We start from the raw sequence: 23,823 nt of genomic DNA, 5'->3' as shown, positions 1-23,823 counted from the left end.
TTGGGGAGGGATCTGAACAAAAAAGAACCGAAAGAACATCTCAGTTTTTCTTCCTGGCAAATTTACACATCACATTGAAGTCCGTAAGAAAGTCAGCAATTTAAAAATGACACAGAAGCCATCGATAATAGGTCTGTCAAAAAATAAATCTCTGCCTTTTGAGGTGGATCCTTTCTTCCAAGCGGTTGTTTTCTCCACTTTTATGTCTCTCAAACTAAATCTGATTCAAATAAGAAAAATTCTCATTTCAACTATAACAGCTTTTCTACCTTGTAAACTGGAAACATGATAGAAACATGACAACACCTCATCCCTTTCTCACTGCACCTTTCCATTCAAATGCAGGAGGTGTAACACCTGTCCTTTGATCTCCTCTCTCCTCACCATCCAAGGTCCCAAACACTTCTTCCAGGTGAAGCTGAGATGTGCATGTACTTCTTTCAATCTAGTCTGTTGTACTCGTTACTCACAATGTAGTCTCCTCTACTTTGGAGTGACTTGGTCACAGATTGGGTGACCACTTTGTGGAACGCCTCCATTCAGTCCATAAGCATGACCGAGCTTCTGGTGGCCTGTTATTTTAATTCTCCCCTTGCTCTAATGCTGACATTTCTGTCCTTGGCCTACTGCACTGTTCCAGTGAAGCTCAATGTAAGCTTGAGTTAAAGCACCTCATTTTTCGATTAAGCACGTCAGAGCCTTCCGGACTCACTGGGCTCAACAATTTCAGACTGTAAACTCTGTCCCCCATTTCCTTTACTTTTCTTTGCAGGTTTCAGTTTTCCTCTTATTTTTTTGATTTTTTACAGTAGCATACCTGCTCTCGACACACCTTTTGTTTCTATTTTGCCTCATCACCATTCTCTTTGGCCCTGGAAGGTTAATTCTTCTGTCATTCTATCTCTCCTGTCAGACCTTCCTTTTGTCTTTGTCCCACTCACCCCTTGCTCAAAAGAATGGCATTTCTAACATTTCCCAGTTCTGATGAAAAGTCAGAGACATGAAACATCAACTCTGTTTCTCTCAACAGATGCTGCCATCAGCTGCTGAGTATTTTCAACATTTTCTGATTTTATTTCAGATTTCCAGCATCCCCAGTATTCTGCTTTTAGAAACATAACTAATTGATGATGCATTAGTAGCCAATACTAGATTGCTGAAAATGTTTCGCCAAAGCACAGTTACAAAAAATTCTGTTCACCCATTAACTGAGCAGTCTCAAATTAACTGGATTATGTTGTCTTACATCAGGTGACAGCTGTTTTGTATAGCTACTGCCAAAAACCACGCTCTCAAGGGAAGGAATGCCATAATCCTTGCTTTGAGCTGGGGCATTCCTGTTTAGCCAAGTGTTCTTCATTGGGCGAGGAAAGCTAAATAGGAAACAAAATCAAATTTGGTATCAGCGTAGGGTCCGAATGCCAACCACCAAGGTGTAAAAGAAAAGTCAATACGAAGGAATAGACTTTGTTTTTAGTACTGGAATCTATGCTAAAATCAAGCATTCCCAGAACAGCTATGACAGAAGTTAAGTCCACTGCAAGGCCTACAGTGGCCAAATACACTTTGACTCAAACATTAGTTTTAATACTTGATGACATTTCAGAGGCATCCTTGATGTTTCGGATTCAGAATTTTAGTTAGCTGCCACATTATACCCAGTTTTAAGTTGTACCCTGAACGAGACTGGATAAATTAATGCTATTTATGACCTTTAGAATCAGTCAGAGACATAAACTACAATGACGTAGGGTAGATACTGAATTCAGACCACAGGTAAAAAAGGCATTGTTCCAAACAATTATCATTGCAATACAAGTGGTCGTGAGGGATTCCATAAAGTGCAGAGGAGCAAGTGTGATAATAAACCACTCTACGATGCAGGGAAGAATCGAAAAAAAGATATTCTAAATCTGAAAAGTAATGTCAGAGGATTTGAGGAACTACAGATAAGTGATTATTTTCTAACAAAGTCAAGTGTAGAATATTTAATTGGGTTAGTGTTCAATTAATCACATTTAGAGGATAAAATTAAAATTAACTAGGGGATCCTAATATTAACAGGTTCTGAATTCTCAGTGAATTAAAATCTGGCATTCATAAATAATAAACAAACGACTTAAGAAGCAAAGAAAGGAACGGAAGAGTGAAGAGCAGAAACTGGAGCAGTTTAAAAAGGAGTCCCTAATTTTAGTTAATTTTAATCACATAATTTAACAGATAAAACAAAAGTTATATAGGAATGCAGTGCAACAGGAGTGTTTTAAGTGCAGCAATTGAGAACTCGTGGAGGGCACTGTGAGCCTAGAAAACCACAGCTTCAATACGCGAATGCATCATGGGGAACTTCAGCAAGAGTAGTTAAGCTGGAGTCTAAGGTACAGCATTTCAGGGCAACAGGGAACAGGAGAGTTCCCTGGACACTCAACAAGGAGGCAGTCACACTTCTTAGGATAGCTAATGGCATGGGAACAAACATACAAATATACGAAGTAGGAACAGAAGTAGGCCTTTCGACCTCTTGCGCCTGTTCCGCCATTCAAGAAGGTTGTGGCTGATCTGTTCGAGTTCCACATTCCCATCTACCCCTAATAACCTTTGATTCCCTTGCCTAACAAGAATCTATTTACCTCTGCCTTGAAAATGTTCAGTGGCCCCACCTCCACCATCTTCTGAGGCAGAGTGTTCCAAAGTGCACAACCCTCAGAAAAAATTTCTCCTCTTCTCTGTCCTATAAGGATGACCCCTAATTTTAAAACAGGGTCCCCTAGTTCTGGACTCATCCAGAAAAGAAAACGTCCTTTCCACATCCACCTTGTCAAGACCATTTGGCATCTTATTTTCCATTTAGCATCTTATATTCTTCAGTCAAGTCACCCCTCACACTTCTAAACTCCAGTGGAAACAAGCCCAGCCTGTCCAATCTATTCTGATAAGACAGTCTGATCATTCCAGGTGTCAATCGAGTAAACCTCCTCTGACCAGCCTCCAATACATTTACATCCTTCCTTAAATACCGCACACAGTATTCGAGATGCATTCTCACCAAGGTCCTCTATAACTGAAGCAAAGCATCTTTACTTTTATGCTCAATTCCTCTAGCAATAAAGGATAGCATTCCATTAGTCTACTTGATTACATGCTGTACCTGCATACTAACCTTTTGTGACTCATGCACAAGAACATCTAGATCCCTCTGCACCTTGGAATTCTGCAGCCGTTCTCAGTTTAAGTAATACTCTGTTTTTTTATTCTTCCTGCTCAGTGAACAACTTCACATTTTCCCACATTATAGTCCAAAGAACAAAGAACAAAGAACAAAGAAAAGTGCAGCACAGGAACAGGCCCTTAGGCCCTCCAAGCCTGCGCCGATCATATTGCCCATCAACGAAAACATTTTGCACTTCCGGGGTCCATATCCCTCTATTCCCATCCTATTCATGTGTTTGTCAAGCTGCCTCTTAAACACCACTATTGAAACTGCTTCCACCACCTCCTCTGGCAGCGAATTCCAGACACTCACTACCCTCTGCAGAAAAAACTTGCCCCGCATATCTCCTCTATAGTTTTCTCCTCTCACCTTAAATCTACGTCCCCTAGTAATTCACTTTTCCACCCTGGGAAAAAGCTTCTGACTATCTATTCTGTCCGTGCCATTCATAATTTTGTAAACTTCTATCAAGTCGCCCCTCAATCTCCGTCGCTCTAGTGAGAACAATCCGAGTTTTTCCAAGCTCTCCTCCTGTCTAATAACCTCCAGACCAGGCAGCATCCTGGTAAACCTCCTCTGCACCCTCTCCAACACCTCCATATCTTTCTGGTAACGTGGTGATCAGAATTGCACGCAATATTCCAAGTGTGGCCTAACCAAGGTTCTATACAGCTGCAGCATGACTTCCCAGCTTTTATACTCAATACCCCTGCCAATGAAGGCAAGCATGCCACATGCCTTCTTGACTACCTTATCCACCTGCGTTGCCACTTTCAGTGACCTGTGGACCTGTACACCCAGATCCCTCTGCCCGTCAATGCACTTAAGAGTTCTGCCATTTACTGTATAATTCCTGCCTGTATTAGACCTTCCAAAATGCATTACCTCACATTTGTCCGGATTAAACTCCATCTGCCATTTCTCCACCCAAGTCTCCAACTGATCTATATCCTGTTGTATCCTTTGACAATCCTCTTCACTATCTGCAACTCCTCCAACCTTAGTGTCATCTGCAAACTTACCAATTAGCCCAGTTACATTTTCCTCCAAATCATTTATGTATACTACAAACAGCAAAGGTCCCAGCACTGATCCCTGTGGAACTCCACTAGTTACAGCCCTCCATTCAGAAAAGCACCCTTTCACTGTTACCCTCTGTCTTCTATGACCAAGCCAATTCTGTATCCATCTTGCCAACTCACCTCTGATCCCGTGCGACTTTACCTTCTGTACCAGTCTGCCATGAGGGACCTTGTCAAAGGCTTTACTTAAATCCATGTATATAACATACACTGCCCTTCCATCGTCGATCATCATTGTCACTTCCTCGAAAAACTCGATCAAGTTAGTGAGACACGACCTCCCCTTCACAAAACCATGCTGTCTCTCACTAAGATGCCCATTTGCTTCCAAATGGTAGTAAATCCTGTCACGAAGAATCCTCTCCAATAATTTCCCTACCACTGACATAAGGCTCACCGGCCTGCAATTTCCTGGATTATCCCTGCTACCCTTCTTAAACAATGGAACAACATTGGCCATTCTTCAGTCCTCTGGGACCTCACCCGTAGCCAGTGAGGATACAAAGATTTCTGTCAAGGCCCCAGCAATCTCTTCCCTTGCCTCCCTCAGTACTCTGGGGTAGATCCCAACTGACCCTGGGGACTTATCCACCTTAATATTCTTCAAGACGCCTAACATCTCTTTTTTGATCTCAACATGATCCAGGCTATCTATGCACTCTTCCCTAGACAAATCGACCGCTAAGTCCTCTCTGGTGAATACTGATGAGAAGTATTCATTTAGTGTCTCTCCCATTTCTTCTGGCTCCACACACAGATTCCCACCTCTGTCCCTGAGTTGGCCTACCCTTTCCCTGGCTACCCTCTTGCTTTTTACATATGTATAAAAGGCCTTGGGATTTTCCTTAATCCTGGTTGCCAGTGACTTTTCATGACCCCTTTTAGCCCTCCTGACTCCTTGCTTAAGTTTCTTCCTACTTTCTTTATATTCTCCATGGGCTTCATCTGTTCCCAGCCTTCTAGCCCTTACGAATGCTTCTTTTTTCTTTTTGACTAATCTCACAATATCCTTTGTTATCCAAGGTTCCTAAAGCTTGCCATGCTTATCCTTCATCCTAGCAGGAACATGCTGGTCCTGAATTCTTATCAATTGACGTTTGAAAGCCCCCCATATGTCAGTTGTTGATTTGCCCTCAAACATCCGCCTCCAGACTAGATTCCTCAGTTCCTGCCTAATATTGTTATAATTAGCCTTCCCCCAATTACGCACCTTAACCAGTGGACTACTGTTATCCTTATCCACCAGTACCTTGAAACTTACTGAATTATGGTCACTTTTCCCAAAATGCTCCCCTACTGAAACTTCAACCACCTGACCGGGTTCATTCCCTAATACCAGGTCCAGTATTGCCCCTTCCCTAGTTGGACTATCTACATATTGTCTCAGGAAGCCCTCCTGGATGCACCTTACAAATTCTGCACCATCCAAACCCCTAGCATAAAGTGATTCCTAGTCAATATAGGGAAAGTTAAAATCACCCACCACAACAACCCTGTTGTTTTTACATCTTTCCAAAATCTGCCTACATAACTGCTCCTCAATCTCCCGCCGGCAATTGGGAGGCCTATAGTAAACCCCCAGCATTGTGACTGCACCCTTCCTATTCTGGAGCTCTACCCATATTGCCTCGCTGTATGAGCCCACCGAGATGACTTCCTGTCGTCCAGGTGTGATATTCCCCTTAACCAGCAGTGCAACTCCCCCATCTCTTCTACATCCCTCTCTAACCTGCCTGAAACATCTAAATCCTGGAACGTTTATCTGCCAATCCTGTCCATCCTTCAACCAAGTCTCTGTAATAGCAATAACATCATAGTCCCAAGTACTAATCCAAGCTCTAAGCTCATCTGCCTTTCCTGTTATACTTGTCGCATTGAAACAAATGCATTTCAGAACCCCCAGTCCCACTGTGTTCAGTAATTTCTCCTTGCCTGCCCTTCCTTAGTCCTACTGGCCATATTCACTGGTTCCCAGTCATTTCCCAGTCACCTCCTGACCTATTGCTCTGGTTCCCACTCTCCTGCCATACTAGTTTAAACCCTCCCGAGTGACACTAGCAAACCTCACAGCCAGGATATTGGTGCCCCTCCAGTTTAGATGCAACCCGTCCTTCTTGTACAGGTACACCTGCCCCGGAAGAGATCCCACTGATCCAGATATTGGAAACCCTCCCTCCTACACCATCTGTTCGGCCACGCGTTCAGCTGCACTATCTTCCTATTTCTAGCTGCACTGGCACGTGGCACAGGAAGTAATCCTGAGATTACAACCCTAGAGGTCCTGTTTTTTAAACTTTCTGCCTAACTCCCTGAACTCCCGCTGCAGAACCTACTCACTCTTCCTGCCTATGTCGTTAGTACCAATGTGTACCACGACCTCTGGCTGTTATCCCTCCCCCTTCAGAATGTCCCATAGCCGATCAGAGACAATCTGGACCCTGGCACCAGGGAGGCAACATACCATCCTGGTGTCTTTTTCATGACCACAGAAGTGCCTATCTGAGCCCCTGACTATAGAGTCCCCATTGATAAATGCTCTTCTGTGCCTCGAAATCCCCTGCTGAACAACAGAGACAGCCGTGGTGCCACTGCTCTGGCTGCTGTTGTTGTTTTCCCCTGATAGGCCATCCCCTCCAACAGTATCCAAAATGGTATACCTGGTAGAGAGGGGGACAGCTACAGGGAATTTCTGCACTGACTGCCTGCCCCTTCTAGTGGTTACCCATCTATCTGTCTGTACCTTGGGTGTGACCATGTCTCCAAAACTCCTGTTAATGACGCTTTCCGTCAACTGAATGCTAAGTGCATCCAACTGCTGCTCCAACCAATCCATGCAGTCTGCGAGGAGCTGCAATTGGGTACACTTCCTGCAGATGTAGTTGTCCGGGACACTTGAAGCCTCACAGATTTCCCACATCCCACAGGTGAAGCACTTCACCCCAGCAACTGCCATTTCTAGAACTACTTAATAAATTAATTTAAATCTAATAACTGCTTATTGACTCCTTATTAACTATACATTCCCTAGGGCTAGATTTCTACTATAAATGCTAAATTCTCAGAACAGTAATCCCCTGATTCTGGTCTAAATACCCTCTACTTATTAATTAAGTGATTAATTTATTTGGTTTAATTAGCTTAACAATGTTTTAGTTTCAAATTCAGTGTAGATTCTCTACCAGCCAATCAGGTCACAACTGCCAGATTTTTGCCCACTCACTCAATTTACCTAAATCCGTCTACAAACTCATGTCTCCTTCACAACATTTTTTCCTACCTATCTTTGTGTCGTCTGAAAATTTAGCTACCTTCACTTCGTTCATCCACATCATTGATGTAAATTGTAAAAAGTTGAGGCCTCAGCACAGACCCCTGCAGGACTCCACATGTCACATCCTGCCAATCAGACTAAGGCTCATTTATGCATACTCTCTGTTTTCTGCCAGATAGCCAATTTTCTATCCAGGCTATGAGCTTTTATATTCCACAATAACCTTTGATGTGGCACCTTATCAGAAGCCTTCTGAAAATCCAAGTGCTGTACATCTACAGGCTCCCCTCTAACAACTGCACATGTTATCCTTCAAAAAGCTCTAATAAATTGGTTAAAAAGGATTTCCCTTTCATAAAACCATGCTGACTCTTCCTGACTACCTTCAGCATTTCATAGTGCCTAGCTATAACCTCTTTAATGATCAGCTCTAATACCTTCCCCATGCCAGACATCAAGCTAACTGACCTATAGATTCCTGTTTTTTGCCTTCCTCCCTTCTTGAATAGAGGGGTTATTTTTGCTACTCTCCAGTCTGATGGAACCTTTCCAGAATCTAGGGAATTTTGGAAAATTAACACAAATGCTTCTTCTGCCTCCTTAGCCACCTCTTTTAAGACCACACGATGAAGTCCATCTGGGCCTGTAAACTTGTCAGCTTACAGCTCCATCAGTTTACTTAGTGCTGCATCCCTAGGGATTGAAATTTCACCAAGTTCCTCCCTCCCCTCCATTTCTCAATTTACAGCTATCACTGGAGTGTTTTTTGTATCCTCTGTAATGAAGACAGAAGCAAAATATTTGTTCATTTCATCTGCCATTTCCTTATTATCTATTGACTCCCCATTCTCACTCTCTAGAGGACAAACACACTTTACCTGCTCTTTTCCTGTTTAAATACCTGTAGACACTCTTGCTTACCGTTTTTACATTTCTAGTTAGCTTTCTCTCATATTCTAATTTCTTTCTCTTGATTAACATTTCTGTCATTCTCTGCTGTTATTTATATTCTGACCAATCATCTGGCCTGCCACTCATCTTTGCGCAGTTATATGCTTTTTCCTTACGTCTGATACTTTCCCTAACTTCTTTAGTCAACCGTGGTTGGTGGGTACTCCCTTTAATTTTTCCTTTACAGTAGGAATATACTTATTCTGAGTATTCAGAAATATCCCCTTAAACATCTGCCACTGCTTCTCTATTGATCTATCCCCTAGCTTTGTATCCCAGTTCACTTTAGCTAGCTCAGCTTTCATGCCCACATAGCTGCCCTTATTTAAGTTTGAAATACTAGTCCCGCTCTTCTCCCTTTCAAATTGGATGTAAAATTCAATCATATTGTGGTCGCTGCTACCTAGAGGGCACCTTGCTCTGAGGTCATTAATTAAGCCTGTCACATTAAACAATAACAAATCTAATATAACCCGCTCTCTGGTTGGTTCCAGAATGTGCTGCTCTAAGAAACTCTCTTGAAAGCATTCTACTATCCAGGCTACTACTGCCAATCTGGTGCTTCCAGTTGAAATGTAGATTAAAGTCACCCCTGACTATTGCTGTCCCTTTATCACAAGTACCTAATATTTCTTCTTGTATACTTTGTCCTACATTGTGATTACTGTTAGGGGACCTGTAGACTGCTCCCACTAGTGACTTTTTTCCCCTACTACTCATCTCCACCAAAACTGATCTCCTGAGCCAAGTTCGTCTCTAACTATTGCACAAATGCCATACTGGATTAATAGTGTTACCCTTCCACCTTTACCTAGCTTCCTATTCTTCTTGAAAGTCATACACCCTCAATATGCAGGGCCCAATCCTTGTCATCCTGCAACCAGGTCTCCGTAATGGCTATCAGATCATAATTATTTACTTCAATGTGCGCTATCAATTCGTTTACTTTGTTATAAATGCTACGCACACTCAGATACAGAGCCTTTAGTTCAGGCTTTTTGTTATCTTTGTGACACCTAGTCTTGATTCTTTGCACATTCTTAGGCTTTTTTCACTCCACTCCTTCCTGCTAGTCTCCGGCCCTCATTTCCCATATTACCATTTTCCTCTCTTATCTTGACTCTACTCTTCGATATACACCATCTTTCTACATTATCAATTATTATTAAACCACTATTTAGTTTGAAACCTTCTATACTTTCCTATTTATGGGATGTGCGAGGACACTCGTCCCAGCACGATTCAGGTGTAGGCTGTCCCAACAGTACACCCCCGCTTTCCCCAGGACTGGTGGAGCCCCACAAACTGGAACCCACTTCTCCCACACCAGTCTTTGCGCCACATATTCAGCTCTATAATTTTATATACCCTATGACAATTTGCACATGGCTCAGGTAATAATCCAGAGTTTATAGCCTTTGAGGTTCTGATCTTCAATTGAGTGGCTAACTCCTCATACTCTCTACACAGAGCCTCTTTCCTAGTTCTACCTATGTCATTGGTACCAACATGGACCACAAAAACTGGTCCCACCCCTCCCACTGCAAATTCCTCTTCAGCCCTGAGCAGATTTCCCGAACGCTGGCACCAGGCAGGCAAAGCCGTTTGGACCCTCGCTCTTTGCTACAGAGAACAGTGTCAATTCCCCTAACTATACCGTCCCCTACTATCACTACATTCCTTTGTGCTCCCCCCACTTGAATGCCTTCCTGTACCATGGTGAATTTGCTATTTCACCCTACAGCAGCTACTCTCATCCAAACATGCTGAGAGAACCTCAAACCTATTGGACAATTGCAGAAGATCACATTCCTGCCCTCTGGGTGCCCTTACCTGCCTTGCTCGCAGTCATATTTCTGTCCCTGACCACTGACCAAATCAGAAGACCCTATCCTAAGTGGTGTGACTGCCTCCTGGTATAAAGCATCCAGGTAACTTTCCCCCTCCCTGAAGTGTCACAGATCTGCAGCTCAGCCTGCAGCTCAATGACTCTGAGTCGAAATTCCTCCAGCCGCAAACACTTAGTGCAGACGTTTGCCCTGGATCACAATGTTATTCAGGAGCTCCCACATGTTGCAGCCTTGACACATTACCTGTCCAGCCATCCTTAACGTGTTTTAAATAATTACTTAGTCATATTCATCACTAATTTATAATGCTTTTTATGTACGTTATGAACTTTACCACCAATTTGTGTACTATTTTAAACCTTAGGGTTAGAATAGAACTTACCCACTTACCAGATACTCACCAAACAGCTAGCTCCTTTCCCTGTAGTAGAGCAGGAATCAATTCCTACAGGGTGAGAAAGATAGAAAAAGGAAACAAACACCTCCTTCCCCCCCTTCGCCAAACTCCGCCTCTCACCAAACTCCAAGTCTTCACTCGGTTACCTCAGATAGAACTAGATTCTGATGGAAGAGCTTGGAGGAACTAGTGTCAAAATTAGAACCACACAGGTAATAAACTCTGGATAGTTAGATGGACCACACTCAAATTTGCACAGGGACTAAGAGATCAGAAGATTTTGACCCTGCGACAGGGAAGGAATGGCGATATAGTTCCAAGTCAGGATGGTGAGTGGCTTGGAGGGGAAATTCCAGGTGGTGGTGTTCCCATTAATTCACTGCCCTTGTCCTTCTAGATGGTAGCAGTCATGGGTTTGGAAGGTGCTGCCTGAGGAGCCATGGTGAATTCCTGCAGTGCATCTTGTAGATGGCACACACTGCTGCCACTGTTCGTCGGTGTTGGAGGGAGCGAATGTTTGTGGAAGGGGTGCCAGTAAAGGGCTGCTTTGTCCTGGATGGTGTCAAGCTTCGGGTGTTGTTGGAATTGCACTCATCCAGGCAAGCGGAGAGTATTCCATCACACTCCTGACTTGTGCCTTGTAGACGGTGGACAGGTTTTGGAGAGTCAGGTGGTGAGTTACTCTTTGCAGGATTCCTAGCCTCTGACTTGCTCCTGTAGCTACAGTGTTTATGTGGCCAGTCCAGTCCAGTTTCTGGCCAATTGTAACCTCCAGGGTGTTGATAGTGGGGGATTCAGTGATGGTAATGTTACTGAATGTCAAGGGGCAATGGTTAGATTCTCTCTTATTGGAGATGGCCATTGCTTGGCACTTGTGTGGTGCAAATGTTATTTTCCACTTATTAGCTCAAGTCTGGATATTGTCCAGGTCTTGCTGCATGTGGACATGGACTGCTTCAGTGTGAGTTGCGGCAAATGGTGCTGAACATTGTGCAATCAGCAGCAAACATCCCCACTTCTGACCTTATAATGGAGGGAAGGAAGGTCATTGATGAAGCAACTGAAGATGGTTGGGCCTAGGACACTACCCTGAGGAACTCCTGCAGTGATGTCCTGGAACTGAGATGACTGACCTCCAACAACCACAACCATCTTCCTTTGTGCTAGGCATAACTCCAACCAGGGGAGAGCTTTCTTCCTAATTCCCATTGACTCCAATTTTGCTAGGGCTCCTTGAAGACATGCTCTGTCAAATGCGGCCTTGATGTCAAGGGCAGTCACTCTCACTTCGCCTCAGGAGTTCAGCTCTTTTGTCCATTTTTGAACCAAGGCTGTGTAATGAGGAGCTAAGTGGTCCTGGCGGAACCCAAATTGGACATCAGTGAGCAGATTATTGCTAAGCAAGTGCTGCTTGACAGCACTTTTGATGACCGCTTCCATCACTTTACTGAAGATCAAGAGTAGGCTAATGGGGCGGTAATTGGCGGGTTGGATAAGTCTTGCTTTTTGTGTACAGGATATATCTGGGCAATTTTTCACATAGCTGGGTAGATGCTAGTGTTGTAGCTGCACTGGAACAGCTTGGCTGGGGCGGGGGGGGGGGGCAAGTTTTGGAGCACAAGTCTTCAGTACTATTGCTAGAATATTGTCTGGGCCCGTAACCTCTGCAGTATCCAGTGTCTTCAGCCATTTCTTGATATCACGTGGAGTGAATTGAATTGGCTGAAGACTGGCATCTGAGATGCTGGGGTCCTCCAGAGGGGGCCGAGCTGAATCATTCACTTGGCACTTCTGGCTGAAGATTGTGGCAAATGCTTCAGCCTTATCTTTTGCACTATTGTGCTAGGCTCCTCCAACATTGAGGATGGGGATGTTTGTGGAGCCTCCTTCTCCAGTGAGGTGTTTAATTATCCACCACCATTCATGACTGGATGTGGCCAGACTGCAGGGTTTAGATCTGATCTGTTGATGTGGAATCGCTTAGCTCCATCTAACACTTGCTGCTTATGCTGTTGGTATGCAAGTAGTCTGTGTTGTAGCTTCACCAGGTTGACACATCATTTTTAGGTGTGCCTGGTGCTGGTCTGGCATGCCCTTTTGCATTCTTCATTGAAGCAAGGTTGATCCCTTGGCTTGATGGTAATTGTAGAGTGGGGGAATATGCCAGCCCATGAGATTAGAGAGTATGGCTGAGTACAATTCTGCTGCTGATGGCCCACAGCACCTCATGGATGTCCAGTCTAGAGCTGCTAGATCTGTTCAAAATCCATCCCATTCAGCATAGAGGTAGTGCTATTCAACACGATGGATTGAATCCTCAATGTGGAGATGGGACTTTGTCTCCACAAGGGCTGTGCTGGGGTCACTCCTAACGATACTGCAAAGGACAGATGCATCTGCGGCAAGCAGGTTGGTGAGGATGAGTTCAAGTATGTTTTTCTCTCTTGTTGGCTCCCTCACCACTAGCCGCAGACCCAGTCCAGCAGCTATGCCCTTTAGGGCTCAGCCATCTCGGTTTGTGGTGGTGCTACCGAGCCACTCTTGGTGGTGACTATTGAAGTCTCCAACCCAGAGTACATTCTGTGCCCTTGCCACCTCAGTGCTTCCTTCAAGTGGTGTTCAACATTGTGCAGCACTGATTCATCAGCTGATGGGGGCGTGGTACGTGGTAGTCAGCAGGAGGTTTCCTTGCCTGTGTTGGACCTGATGCCATGAGGCTTCATGTCGGTGAGACAGAACATACCCAAGGATTGTTATGGTGGTGTCTGGGGCACTATGTGTAAGGTATGACTATCTTTCCTGTTGCTTGACTAGTCTTTGAGACAGCTCTCCCAATTTTGGCACAAGCCCCCAGATGTTAGTACGGAGGATTTTGCAGGTTTGACAGGGCTGGGTTTGCTGTTGTCTTTTCCAGTGCCTAAGTTGATGCTGTGTGGTCTGTCCCGTTTCATTCCTTTTTATTGAGTTTTAGTGGTTTGATGCAACTGAGTGGCTTGCTATGCCATTTCAGAGGACATTTAAGAGTCAACATGATCTGGAGTCACATGTAGGCCAGATCAGGTTAGGATAGCAGATTTCCTTCCCTAGAGGACATTAGTGAATCAGATGGGTTTTTACAACAATCAACAATGGTTTCATGGTCATCATTAGTCTTTTCATTCCAGATTTTTATTGAATTTAAATTCCACCATTGAACCTGGGTCACCACAGCATTATCCTGGATCTCTGCATTACCAGTGCAATGACAATACCACTACGCCACTGCATCGCCCCCCGTGTTGGGAAGGTCTCCACTTAAACCGAGCTGGGACCAGTGCCCTGGCCAATTGAATAACTAGGGAAGTAGATAGGGCTGTAAAACGATAAAATGGGATGGGGGTATTCAGGAAAGGAATGACTGAGAAATTGATAAATAAAGAGAAAAGAGAATGAGAGCATAAATTAGCAAGAAACATCAAGAAAAGGATTGTAAAAGCTTCTACAGGTATGCAAAAAGGACGAGATTAGCGAATGTAAATGTGCAACCCTTCAAGACAGGGACAATAGAAATCATAATTCAGAATAAGGAAATAGCAGAGCCAACAAACAAACATTGTGTGCTTGTCTTCATGGTCGAAGGTCCAAGAAACATTCCAGAAATAAAGGGAAACCAAGGATGCCGCGAGAATAAGGGACTTTGAGAAATCAGTATTAGACTTAAAGGAATGAGTATTAGTAAAGAAATAATACTGGAGAAATTAATAAGGATAAAAGTTGACAAAATCCAAGCCTGATGACCTACATTCTAGCATTTTAAAAGTAGTTACCAAAATAGTGGATGCATTGTTTTTAATCTTCCAGAATTCCTTCTTATCTAACCTAACTGGATGTCCTTGTACTTGAATCACAATGTGAGCATACAAGTAAGCAAACAATTTGGAAAGCAACTTGTATGTTAGCCTTTACTTCAAAGAGATTAGAGTGCAAGATTAAAGTAGTCTTGCTACAACTATATACAGTGAGGGGTCTTGGTGAGACCACATCGAAGAACTGTGTAAAGTTTTCATCTCCTTTTGCAAGGAAGGATATGCATGCCTTAAAATAACAAAAATTCAGAATACTGATTCCAGCAATGAGCGGATCATCCTATGAGGAGAGATTGATTAGGTGAAACCTACACTTCCTGGAGTTTAGAAGAAAGAGAGGTGATCTCATTGAGATATATACGTTCTTAAGGGGCTGGATAGTGCAGTTGCACAGAAAAGGTGGTAATGGGACTTCTCATAAAATCTCAGGCTGAATAGCCTTTCTTTTCTCTATTTTGCCAATTTTGGCTTTTTGAAGGAACTATCCAATTAGGCTAAATGGTTCCTGTGGCTAGGAATCTAGAAATAGGGAACCCAGTCTTAGAATAAGGGGTTATTCATTTAGGATAAAGATGAGGAGAAATTTCTGAACTCAAAGATTATTAATTAGCCCTTCCTCATTACATAATACTAGATCTAAAATAGCCTGTTCTCTAGAGATAAAAGCAAAACACTGCAGATGCTGGAAATCCAAAACAAAAACAGAAACAGAAATACCTGGAAAAACTCAGCAGGTCTGGCAGCATTGGCGGAGGAGGGCATAGTTGACGTTTCGAGTCCTCATGACCCTTCAACAGAACTAAGTAAAAATAGGAAAGGGGTGAAATATAAGCTGGTTTAAGGGGAGGGGGGGTGTTGTTGTTGGGACAAGCAGCCAGTAATAGGTGGAGATAACCAAAAGATGTCACAGACAAGAGAACAAAGAGGTGTTGAAGGTGGTGATATTATCTAAAGGAATGTGCTAGTTAAGAGAAGAAGGCAAGACAGACAAGGTACAGATAGCACTAGTGGGGGTGGGGGAATACTGAAAGGTAGAGATAAACAATGGGTTTAAAAATAATGGAAATTATTTGATGCTGCCAGATCTGCCGAGTTTTTCCAGGTATTTCTGTTTCTGTTTTTGTAGCCTGTTCTCTAGTCAGTTCCTCAACATACTGCTCTAGAAAACCATCCTTAACACACTCCATAAACTCGTCCTCCACGGCATTAGTGCTCATTAGATTTACCCAGTGTATATGCAGATTGAAGTCACCCATGTTTACTCTATTACCCATGATACATGTTTCTTTAATCTCCTGCTTAATACCATGCCACACACTACCACTACGGTTTGGTGGCCTATAAACAATGCCTACGAATGTCTGCTGCTCCTTGCTGTTGCTTAGCTCCGCCCAAACAGATTCCACATTTTGTACTTCCGACTTGAGAAGGAAGGAGGCCACAGGAAACATTTAGCCTAATTGGATAGTTCCTTCAAAAAGCCAGAACAGGCAAAATAGAGAAAAGAAAGGCTATGCAGCCTGAGATTTTATGAGAAGGCCCATTACCAACTTTTCTGTGCAACTGCACTATCCAGCCCATTAATAATGTACTGGTCCCATCCTTTATTATCAGTGCAACACCACCTCCTTTTCCTTTTTGCCTATCCTTCCTAAATGTCAAAAATCCTTGAATATTCAGTGTCCAGTCTTGGTCACCCTGTAGCCATGTTTCCATAATGGCAATTAGATCATACCCATTTACCTCTATTTGTACCTTTAAATAAGCTACCTTGTTGCGAATGTGCGCAGGTTTGGTCTCCCTACCTTAGGAAGGATTTTATTGCCATAGAGGGAGTGCAGCGAAGGAAGGATTTTATTGCCATAGAGGGAGTGCAGCGAAGGTTCACCAGACTTGTTCCCGGGGTGGCGGGACTGTCCTATGAACAGAAATTGGGGAAACTGGGCCGGTGTTCTCTAGAGTTTTGAAGCAAGAGAGGTGATCTCATTGAAATTTACAAAATACTTAAAGGGACAGACAGTGTAGATGCAGGTAACATGTTTTCCCTGTTAGGGGAGTCCAGAATCGGGGGATACAATTTCAAAATAAGACCCTCAGGAAGGTTTCAATCTAGCTGCCTCTTACTCTTCTAAATTCCAGTGGATACAAGCCTAACCTGTCCAACCTTTCCTCATAAGACAATGCACCCATTCCTAGTATTAGTCTAGTAAACCTCTTAGGACTGAGATCAGGAGAAGTCTTTTTACTCAGAGGTTTGTGAATTTTTGGAATTTTCTACCCTAGAGGGCTGTGGAAGGCTCAGTCATTGACAGATTTCTAAATAACAATTGCTGCTTTAAACATACTTAATGACTTAAAGGGATATGGGGATAGGTTAGAAATAGGCATTGAAATGGGTGAACAGCCACGATCATACTGAATGGCGAAGCAGGCTCGATGGGCTGAATGGCTCTTCCTGCTTCTACTTTCCTAAAGAATTGTGAATCTCTGGAATTATTTACTCCAGGGAGTTGTGGATCCTCAGTCATTAAGCATATCAAGGCAAAGATTGACAGATCTTTGGATACTAATGGTAGAGTGGGATATGGCAAAAGTGTAGGAAAGTGGCATTAAGGTAGAAGATCAACCATGATCTTAGTGAATGGTGAAGCAGGCTCCCAGGGACTATGCCTCCTTCTATTTATGTTCTTAAGTTCTTATATCACCGAATACAAATGAAAACAGAACAGCTTTTCCTTTTGAACAATCAGGCAAGACAGGTTGGGTAAGTGTCTATCACAGTGAACTGTGGATCTCTGCAGGGCATGTATAAACAAGTGCTATAATAATTTGGAAAAATATTGAATGGTTTGCTTGCTCACTTCTGAGAGCATTCAGAGTCAAGTATATGGCATGGGCCTTGAGTCACTATCAGAAGAGGCAAAGGATCGCAAATTTGCTTTTTTATCTCTAATAATCCTGAAACTCTCATGGCTATTTTTTTGATTCTGGCCCATAAATTACCAGACCTGGGGAACTCAGTTTCATAACTTGCCATGGTAGGATTTGAACATTCTGGTCATTCACTAGTCCAATACTGTAAACCATGAGACTATAGTATCATCACCACTTCAAAGTTCCTATATTTCTTATACAAACTCCTGGTATGGATGTACATCATTGGATCAATATCATGGAATTCCCTACATAACACCATTATGGGAGCGCCATCACCATATGGGCAGCAATTAAAGGAGATATTAAGCAAAAGCAGAGAGAGAATTATTTTTTATGTAGTGAGTTATGATGATCTGGAATGCACTACTTGAAAGGGTAGTAGAAGCAGCATGAATAGTAACTTTCAAAAAGAAATTGGAAGTATACATGAAAAGGAAAAAAGTTGGCAACAGCTATACGTAAACAGCAGGCAAGTGGAACTAATTGGATAGCTCCATCAAAAAGCCAGAACAGGCATGACAGAGAAAAGGTCATTCATCCTGAGATTCTATGAGAAGGCCCATTACCACATTTTCTGTGCAACTAGTGATGAGCAATAAATGCTGCCTCACTAGTATTGTCCTCAATCAAATCCAAAGAACAAACGAGAGACACTGAATTCAAGGAACACTTTAGAAGAAAATTAACTTATAATGCTACACAGGCATTTTATTAATACACTTTATCGCTTCGTTCTGGAAGCATTGCTTATTACATTGATATTAAAATGTTTTCAAACTTTATGCAAAGTAACAAAATATATTCATTTCCCATGTATTATTCCTTTTCAATCAGGTGGCATTTTCATTGAATTTCCATCCTTATGTATGATATTTGTGCAAATTTTCAATATCCTTTAATATGTTTCAGCAATACTACAAAACTGCTGACTGATGGAAATTCAACAGGTGAACCCAATGACAGATAGAATGTAACAAGTAGAAAATGATTCACTGGGCCCTCACGGGCAGATAGACAGAGCTAATCAGTCATGTATGTGTCACAGAGCAGAGTTTATGCATACATAACGGTTAAATGGTCAAACAAACTAATTAAAAAATATGTATTTCTCCAGATAGGGGCTCAAGTTCATAACCTTCTGAGTGAAGTGTGCCATCAATGAGCCATGATAACATTGCAACTTTTATATTACTCCCCTATTTTGTTACTGTAATTTAAAAGAAAATCTATAGTTTGGACAGAACTTTCAATGCTGAACTACAGGAATCTGATCTAAAAATTGGCCGAAGTCTTGGTCACATCGCAATTAAATAACAGCTATGGTTATTTAAGTACCATGGCTAATGTTAAAAGCATACATCGACATAGCCACAACCTGGGGAGGTGCCAGAGGATTTACGAGTGGCAAATGTATACCCTTATTCAAGGTTCAAGGACAGTCAAGTACCATATCAAAGGCTGGCTAACAAAATTGAGCCTGATGGGATGGGGGGTCAGCGTTAACTTGGATAAAAATGATAGCCTTAAGGGCAAAAAACAGCAAGTCCATGGTAAAAAGGTATTTTTCAGACTGGAGGATGGTAGACAGTGGTGTTCCCCAAGGACATATATATAATTTAATCTTTGGAATACAGAGTAAAATTTCAAAATTTGCAGATGATACCAAACTTGGAGCTGTGCCAAACAGTGAGGAATATAGAAATTGACTGAAATGGGACATAGGGAGGTTAGCAGAATGGGCAGACAAGTGACAGATGGAATTTAATATAGAGAAGTGCAAGATGATGCATTTTGGCAGGAAGCATAGGGAGAAGTAACATTGACTTCACAGCAGTTCTAAAGATTGTGCAGGGACAGAGGGGCCTGGGTGCATGTGCACAGATCTTCGAAGGTGGCAGGGCATATTGGGAGAGTGGTTAGCAAAGCACATGGGATCTTGGGCTTCATAAACAGGTGTATTGGGTACAAAAGCAGAAAGTTACACTGGACCTCCATAAAGCTCTGGTTAGGCCACAACTAGAGTACTGTCCAGTTCTGGTCAGCATACTATATGAAAGATGGAAGGGTCCTCAAGAGGGTGTAGAGGGGATTTAGCAGAATGGTTCCAGGAATTGGGGATTTTAGCTTTAAGATTATGTTGGAAGCGCAGGGGTTGTTCTCCTTGGAGCAAAAGGAGACTGAGAAGAGATTGGATAGAGGTTATGACAGGTTTGGATAAGGTAGACAAGGAAAAACCATTCTCATTAATTGACAGTGCAAGGTCTAGAGACAACAGATTTAAGGTTTTAGGGAAGAGATGCAGGGGGGATGTGAGGAAGAAGTTTTTTTTTCACACAGCGAGTGGAAATTACCTAGAACTCACTACCCACAAGGGCGGTGGAAGCAGGTATTATCAATTATTGCAAAAGGAAATTGATGGGCACTTGAAGGAAATCACGTGCAGTGCTACAAAGACGATGTGGGGGAATGGGACCAACTGTTTGTTCTACAGAGAGCCAGCATGGTCTCAATAAGCTGAATGGCCTCCATCTGTGTCATAAACAACTATGGATCTTACAGCTAATTATCCTCGTGTGGTGGGAAGAATAGGGGCAACTAGCTACAACTAATCTTTAGAAATTCTTCAATCAGGGGACTGGATGTCACTCTTGCCTCATACAAGGAAACATGCCCCATACATGTGATCTTTTTAAGGTCCATTGTAATGCTGAGTTTTTCTGTAGAACATCACAATCAAACATTTTAGGCATCCATTATGCGTTGTGCTGCTGTACTGATGCCAGGCAGGGCAACCAATGCTACAATTGCATTGATAGTGGCCTTGAACAATTTTTGAGATCCAAAGTTGATAAAGTTTTGTCCTTCAGAATAATTTCCCTTCTGCAGTGTCCTAAATAAACTTTGGTCATACCTAGAAATCTAGGGTGAAATTTTCTGGCCCCTCCTGCTGGTGGGATTTTCCTGTCCCACTGAAATCAATGAAAGTTTGAATGGCACGCTGCGCTTTCCAGCCCCGGGCCTGCCCGTCATGATGGGGCTGTAAAATTCCGTCCCTTGTTAATGGGTTCAGTTATAAGCCCAACTACAAAATTATTTGCTTTTTTTGAAAAGACCTTGTAATCTGGAAACAAATACTAGCTCAAATGAATGAGACTGCATAAATAATTTCTTCACTCATTTCCCAGATAGCACTTTTCTTTCCATTATAGTCTAGAAGGAAACAATTATAGCTGTACAATGAATGGGAACCGCTTTTTAAAATTCATATTTAGCCTATGGAATGTTTGAGCTGATCAATATGGCTAATTTGAAAGATCGAAGCTTATTTGAGTCAATTATGATTTTTACTGTTCAGACATATGACACAACACCCTTTATATCTGGAGGATTGTGAATGCATGAGGCAAATGGTGCATAAGCCTGAGAGTTAGCGAGTTCGAGACTTCTGCTAGTACTGCTACCTTAGTGTTACATAGCTAAGATGTTCTCGCCAGGTAAAACCCAAATCTGGATATATAAAACACAGCTTCCTGCTGGGTGTTTTTAGGTTTACACTGATTACTCTCCACATGACTGCAAAGTTGCTATGTGTGATCAGACCCAGAAACATGCTATCTTGGTAGATGTTGGCTTTCTGATGCATAATGAAATTATTGCAAAGTTTCTGCAGAACCTTACTTGCTGTAGGGTTTGAGGTATTATCTATAAACATACATTAATAAATATAAATTTACTGTGACCATTTAGTACAAATGGAATAACAATTAATATAACTTAGAGCAATACAATTGAAGCTGTACTGAATTGTTTCTTCAATGACAGTTTATTTCTAAAGACCTACCTTATTAGGGGCTGGTGAAGTGCAACCAAGGAGGCATGAATAGTAATTGATACAACAGAGAGGTGGAAGTAATCAAACATAACATTGACATGGTGATGAAGGCCTCGATGTAAACTGAAGTGCAGCTTCAATGTCCGACTACTAATCAGTTGTAGAGAATTTGGGTCATCAAATCTGGAAAGAAAATTTTTTAAAAATCAACTTTAAAATAAATACTGGGTATTTACTGATATAATGTAAAGACCAATTAAAAAGGAGAAGGAAAACCTGGCTTTTCTCATGAGCTTGGGAATGGGGTACTTTCCAAATAAAAGTAATAAAGAAGAATGCTTACTTCATTTTAACAACACAGTTTTCCTTGCATGGAGAGCCAGGATTTCAGATTTCCTTTATATCCAAATGAAATCCTGTATTATAGGTTATGGCACACTAAAGAATTTGCTCAGTCATACATCAGAATAAACACAATTCCTGGGTCCCTCATCCAATTATAGAGGGGCACTGCAGGAATAAGCAGATTTCTTGTCCTTTGAATTATTTCACAGATGCTGAGTGCACAGCAATAGTAGTTAATTAAAGAGATTTATCAGGGAAATCTACAAATGAGGAAGGAACAGGATGAAATGTATTTTATTACACTTTAGTGATAACCTCGGTAAATTTTCCACTATGTGCATAAAAAGACCTCAAGTATATGCGAGAACACTAGAAATATTGGTACAGCCATTATGTTTAGAAAGTATTAGATAGGCCATAGAATTGCGAGGTTAAACAAACTGCAGTGCTGCTAAAAAAGTCCATACACAACACTGGCAAAGAATAACAAAGTTAATTGTATGCTACCTACTTGGCCATACAAATACCGGGTCTACCGTGCAAATAATTTAAAGCTGCAAATTATCTGTGAGACTCCAAAAACCAGTATGAGCATCGGTTAAACAGCTGGTTACTACCTGAAATTGATACTGAATTATATTCTACTCACAAAGCTGTACCTTTAGTGGACTCCAACCTTTCAGAACCAGATGAACTAGATACTTATATGTGGAGGTGTTTTTGAAAATGTTGATAAAGTTTCTCTGCATTGATCCAGCTTTTGTCAGCCACAATTGTACCGAATAGGGACATATCCAACAGTGACACTGGGCTGGTTGACTATATAAAAATATTCTACTTGAAAAAAGTCAGCCACACTTCAAAGTTTCATACATTTAAGTGTTTATCAATCAATCAGACTTCCAAAATGTCACCATGTACCTAATTGGCTCACCGCTTAAGTTAGCAAATGAAAACAGGTATGGAAAGTCACAAATGAGGAAAATTACACACAGGAAAAAAAATTATCAACAAAATCAAATCAAATATTTTTATGCGCACATGACTTCATTTCCTGTAATCACTAATTAGTTAAAAATAAGTAAAATATCAATTAAGCACCTCAGATATGGACAATCATCCTGACATTATGTGCCTCCTCTTCTACATTGCTAAGCAACACAGCTTTTCTTTTCCTTTCAAGGTTAATGATAAACTTAATCACTTCCAGCAGTAGCTCCAAATAGCAGATTTTGCTACTCTGTTGAGCATCTACAACCATATCAACTTCTCCTCCAGCCTTGCTGCCACTTCTAGCTCTCTGTGGTACTCCATAACCTAGGCCTGTACGATCCCCCTGCTCCCTTCTCTTTCAGGCACCAATCTGAAATCTTTCATCACATAACTATCTATTCTTTCAGATTCTCTCACAGTTCATTAATGAAACTCCCTCATCCTCCTAACATACTTCTTTAATTACACACTGGGAGCACCTGCATTTTCCTCAATTGGTGCAAGAGACAGGTACTGGAGGGGACCACTTAAAATTGAGAGGGCCAGGAAGCCTAGTCAAACAATTGATTGCATAAGGTACTAAAAAAATGCAGAAAGATTTTGAAGTGTTTCAGTTGACAAAAAGTGCACCAGCCGTACTCTACTGTGCCACGCCTCAAAATCAAAGGGGTAAAAACTCTGTTCACTGCTTTGGTGAACTTCTTGGTGTTAGCCATACAGCCAGACTAAAAATGCAAATCACCGTGATACAGAAAAGTCAGCTGGGGACAGGGGAACATCTTTGTGGCAGGTGAAACCTGTGTCCTAAAAATGTGATAACATTTCACAACAGTAGAAAATGCAGGTTTTTTTTAAACCAGCAAACAGGGATTGTGCTGTGCGCAGAGGACCGTGTTAATTTGTGTGATCACTTCCCACAGTATGTTTTTCAGCCATGAAATATACGCACACGCATCCAACTGCAAGTTTGACTCATTTTGCAAGGAATTGAACATAATTTCACCCTTCCAGTTTCAGGTCCACCCATGGTCACTGTAATCTCAGTGACATTCAATGTTTCTCTAACCATTGCCCTTGATGGTGCATCAAAACCACTCTCCATCACATGC

General features: G+C 42.0%; 1 protein-coding gene across 8 annotated transcripts in view; it reads right to left on the bottom strand.

Annotated features, from left to right (window-relative positions):
• The window catches only part of fam135a (family with sequence similarity 135 member A), a 259,444-nt gene that overhangs the window by 149,099 nt on the left and 86,522 nt on the right, over nt 1–23,823 (bottom strand). For all 8 annotated transcript variants that reach the window (XM_041187897.1, XM_041187900.1, XM_041187895.1 and 5 more), the window contains 2 exons: nt 21,386–21,559; nt 1,247–1,373 (listed from right to left, as the gene is read on the bottom strand). In XM_041187897.1, coding sequence (XP_041043831.1) covers nt 1,247–1,373; nt 21,386–21,559 — 301 coding nt within the window. The remainder of the gene's footprint in view (nt 1–1,246; nt 1,374–21,385; nt 21,560–23,823) is intronic.

The sequence above is a fragment of the Carcharodon carcharias genome, chromosome 5 (genome assembly GCF_017639515.1).
Source record: "Carcharodon carcharias isolate sCarCar2 chromosome 5, sCarCar2.pri, whole genome shotgun sequence".
Classification (NCBI taxonomy): domain Eukaryota; kingdom Metazoa; phylum Chordata; class Chondrichthyes; order Lamniformes; family Lamnidae; genus Carcharodon; species Carcharodon carcharias.
Note: the sequence above shows the minus strand (reverse complement) of the source record. Positions and strands in the feature narration are given on the sequence as shown.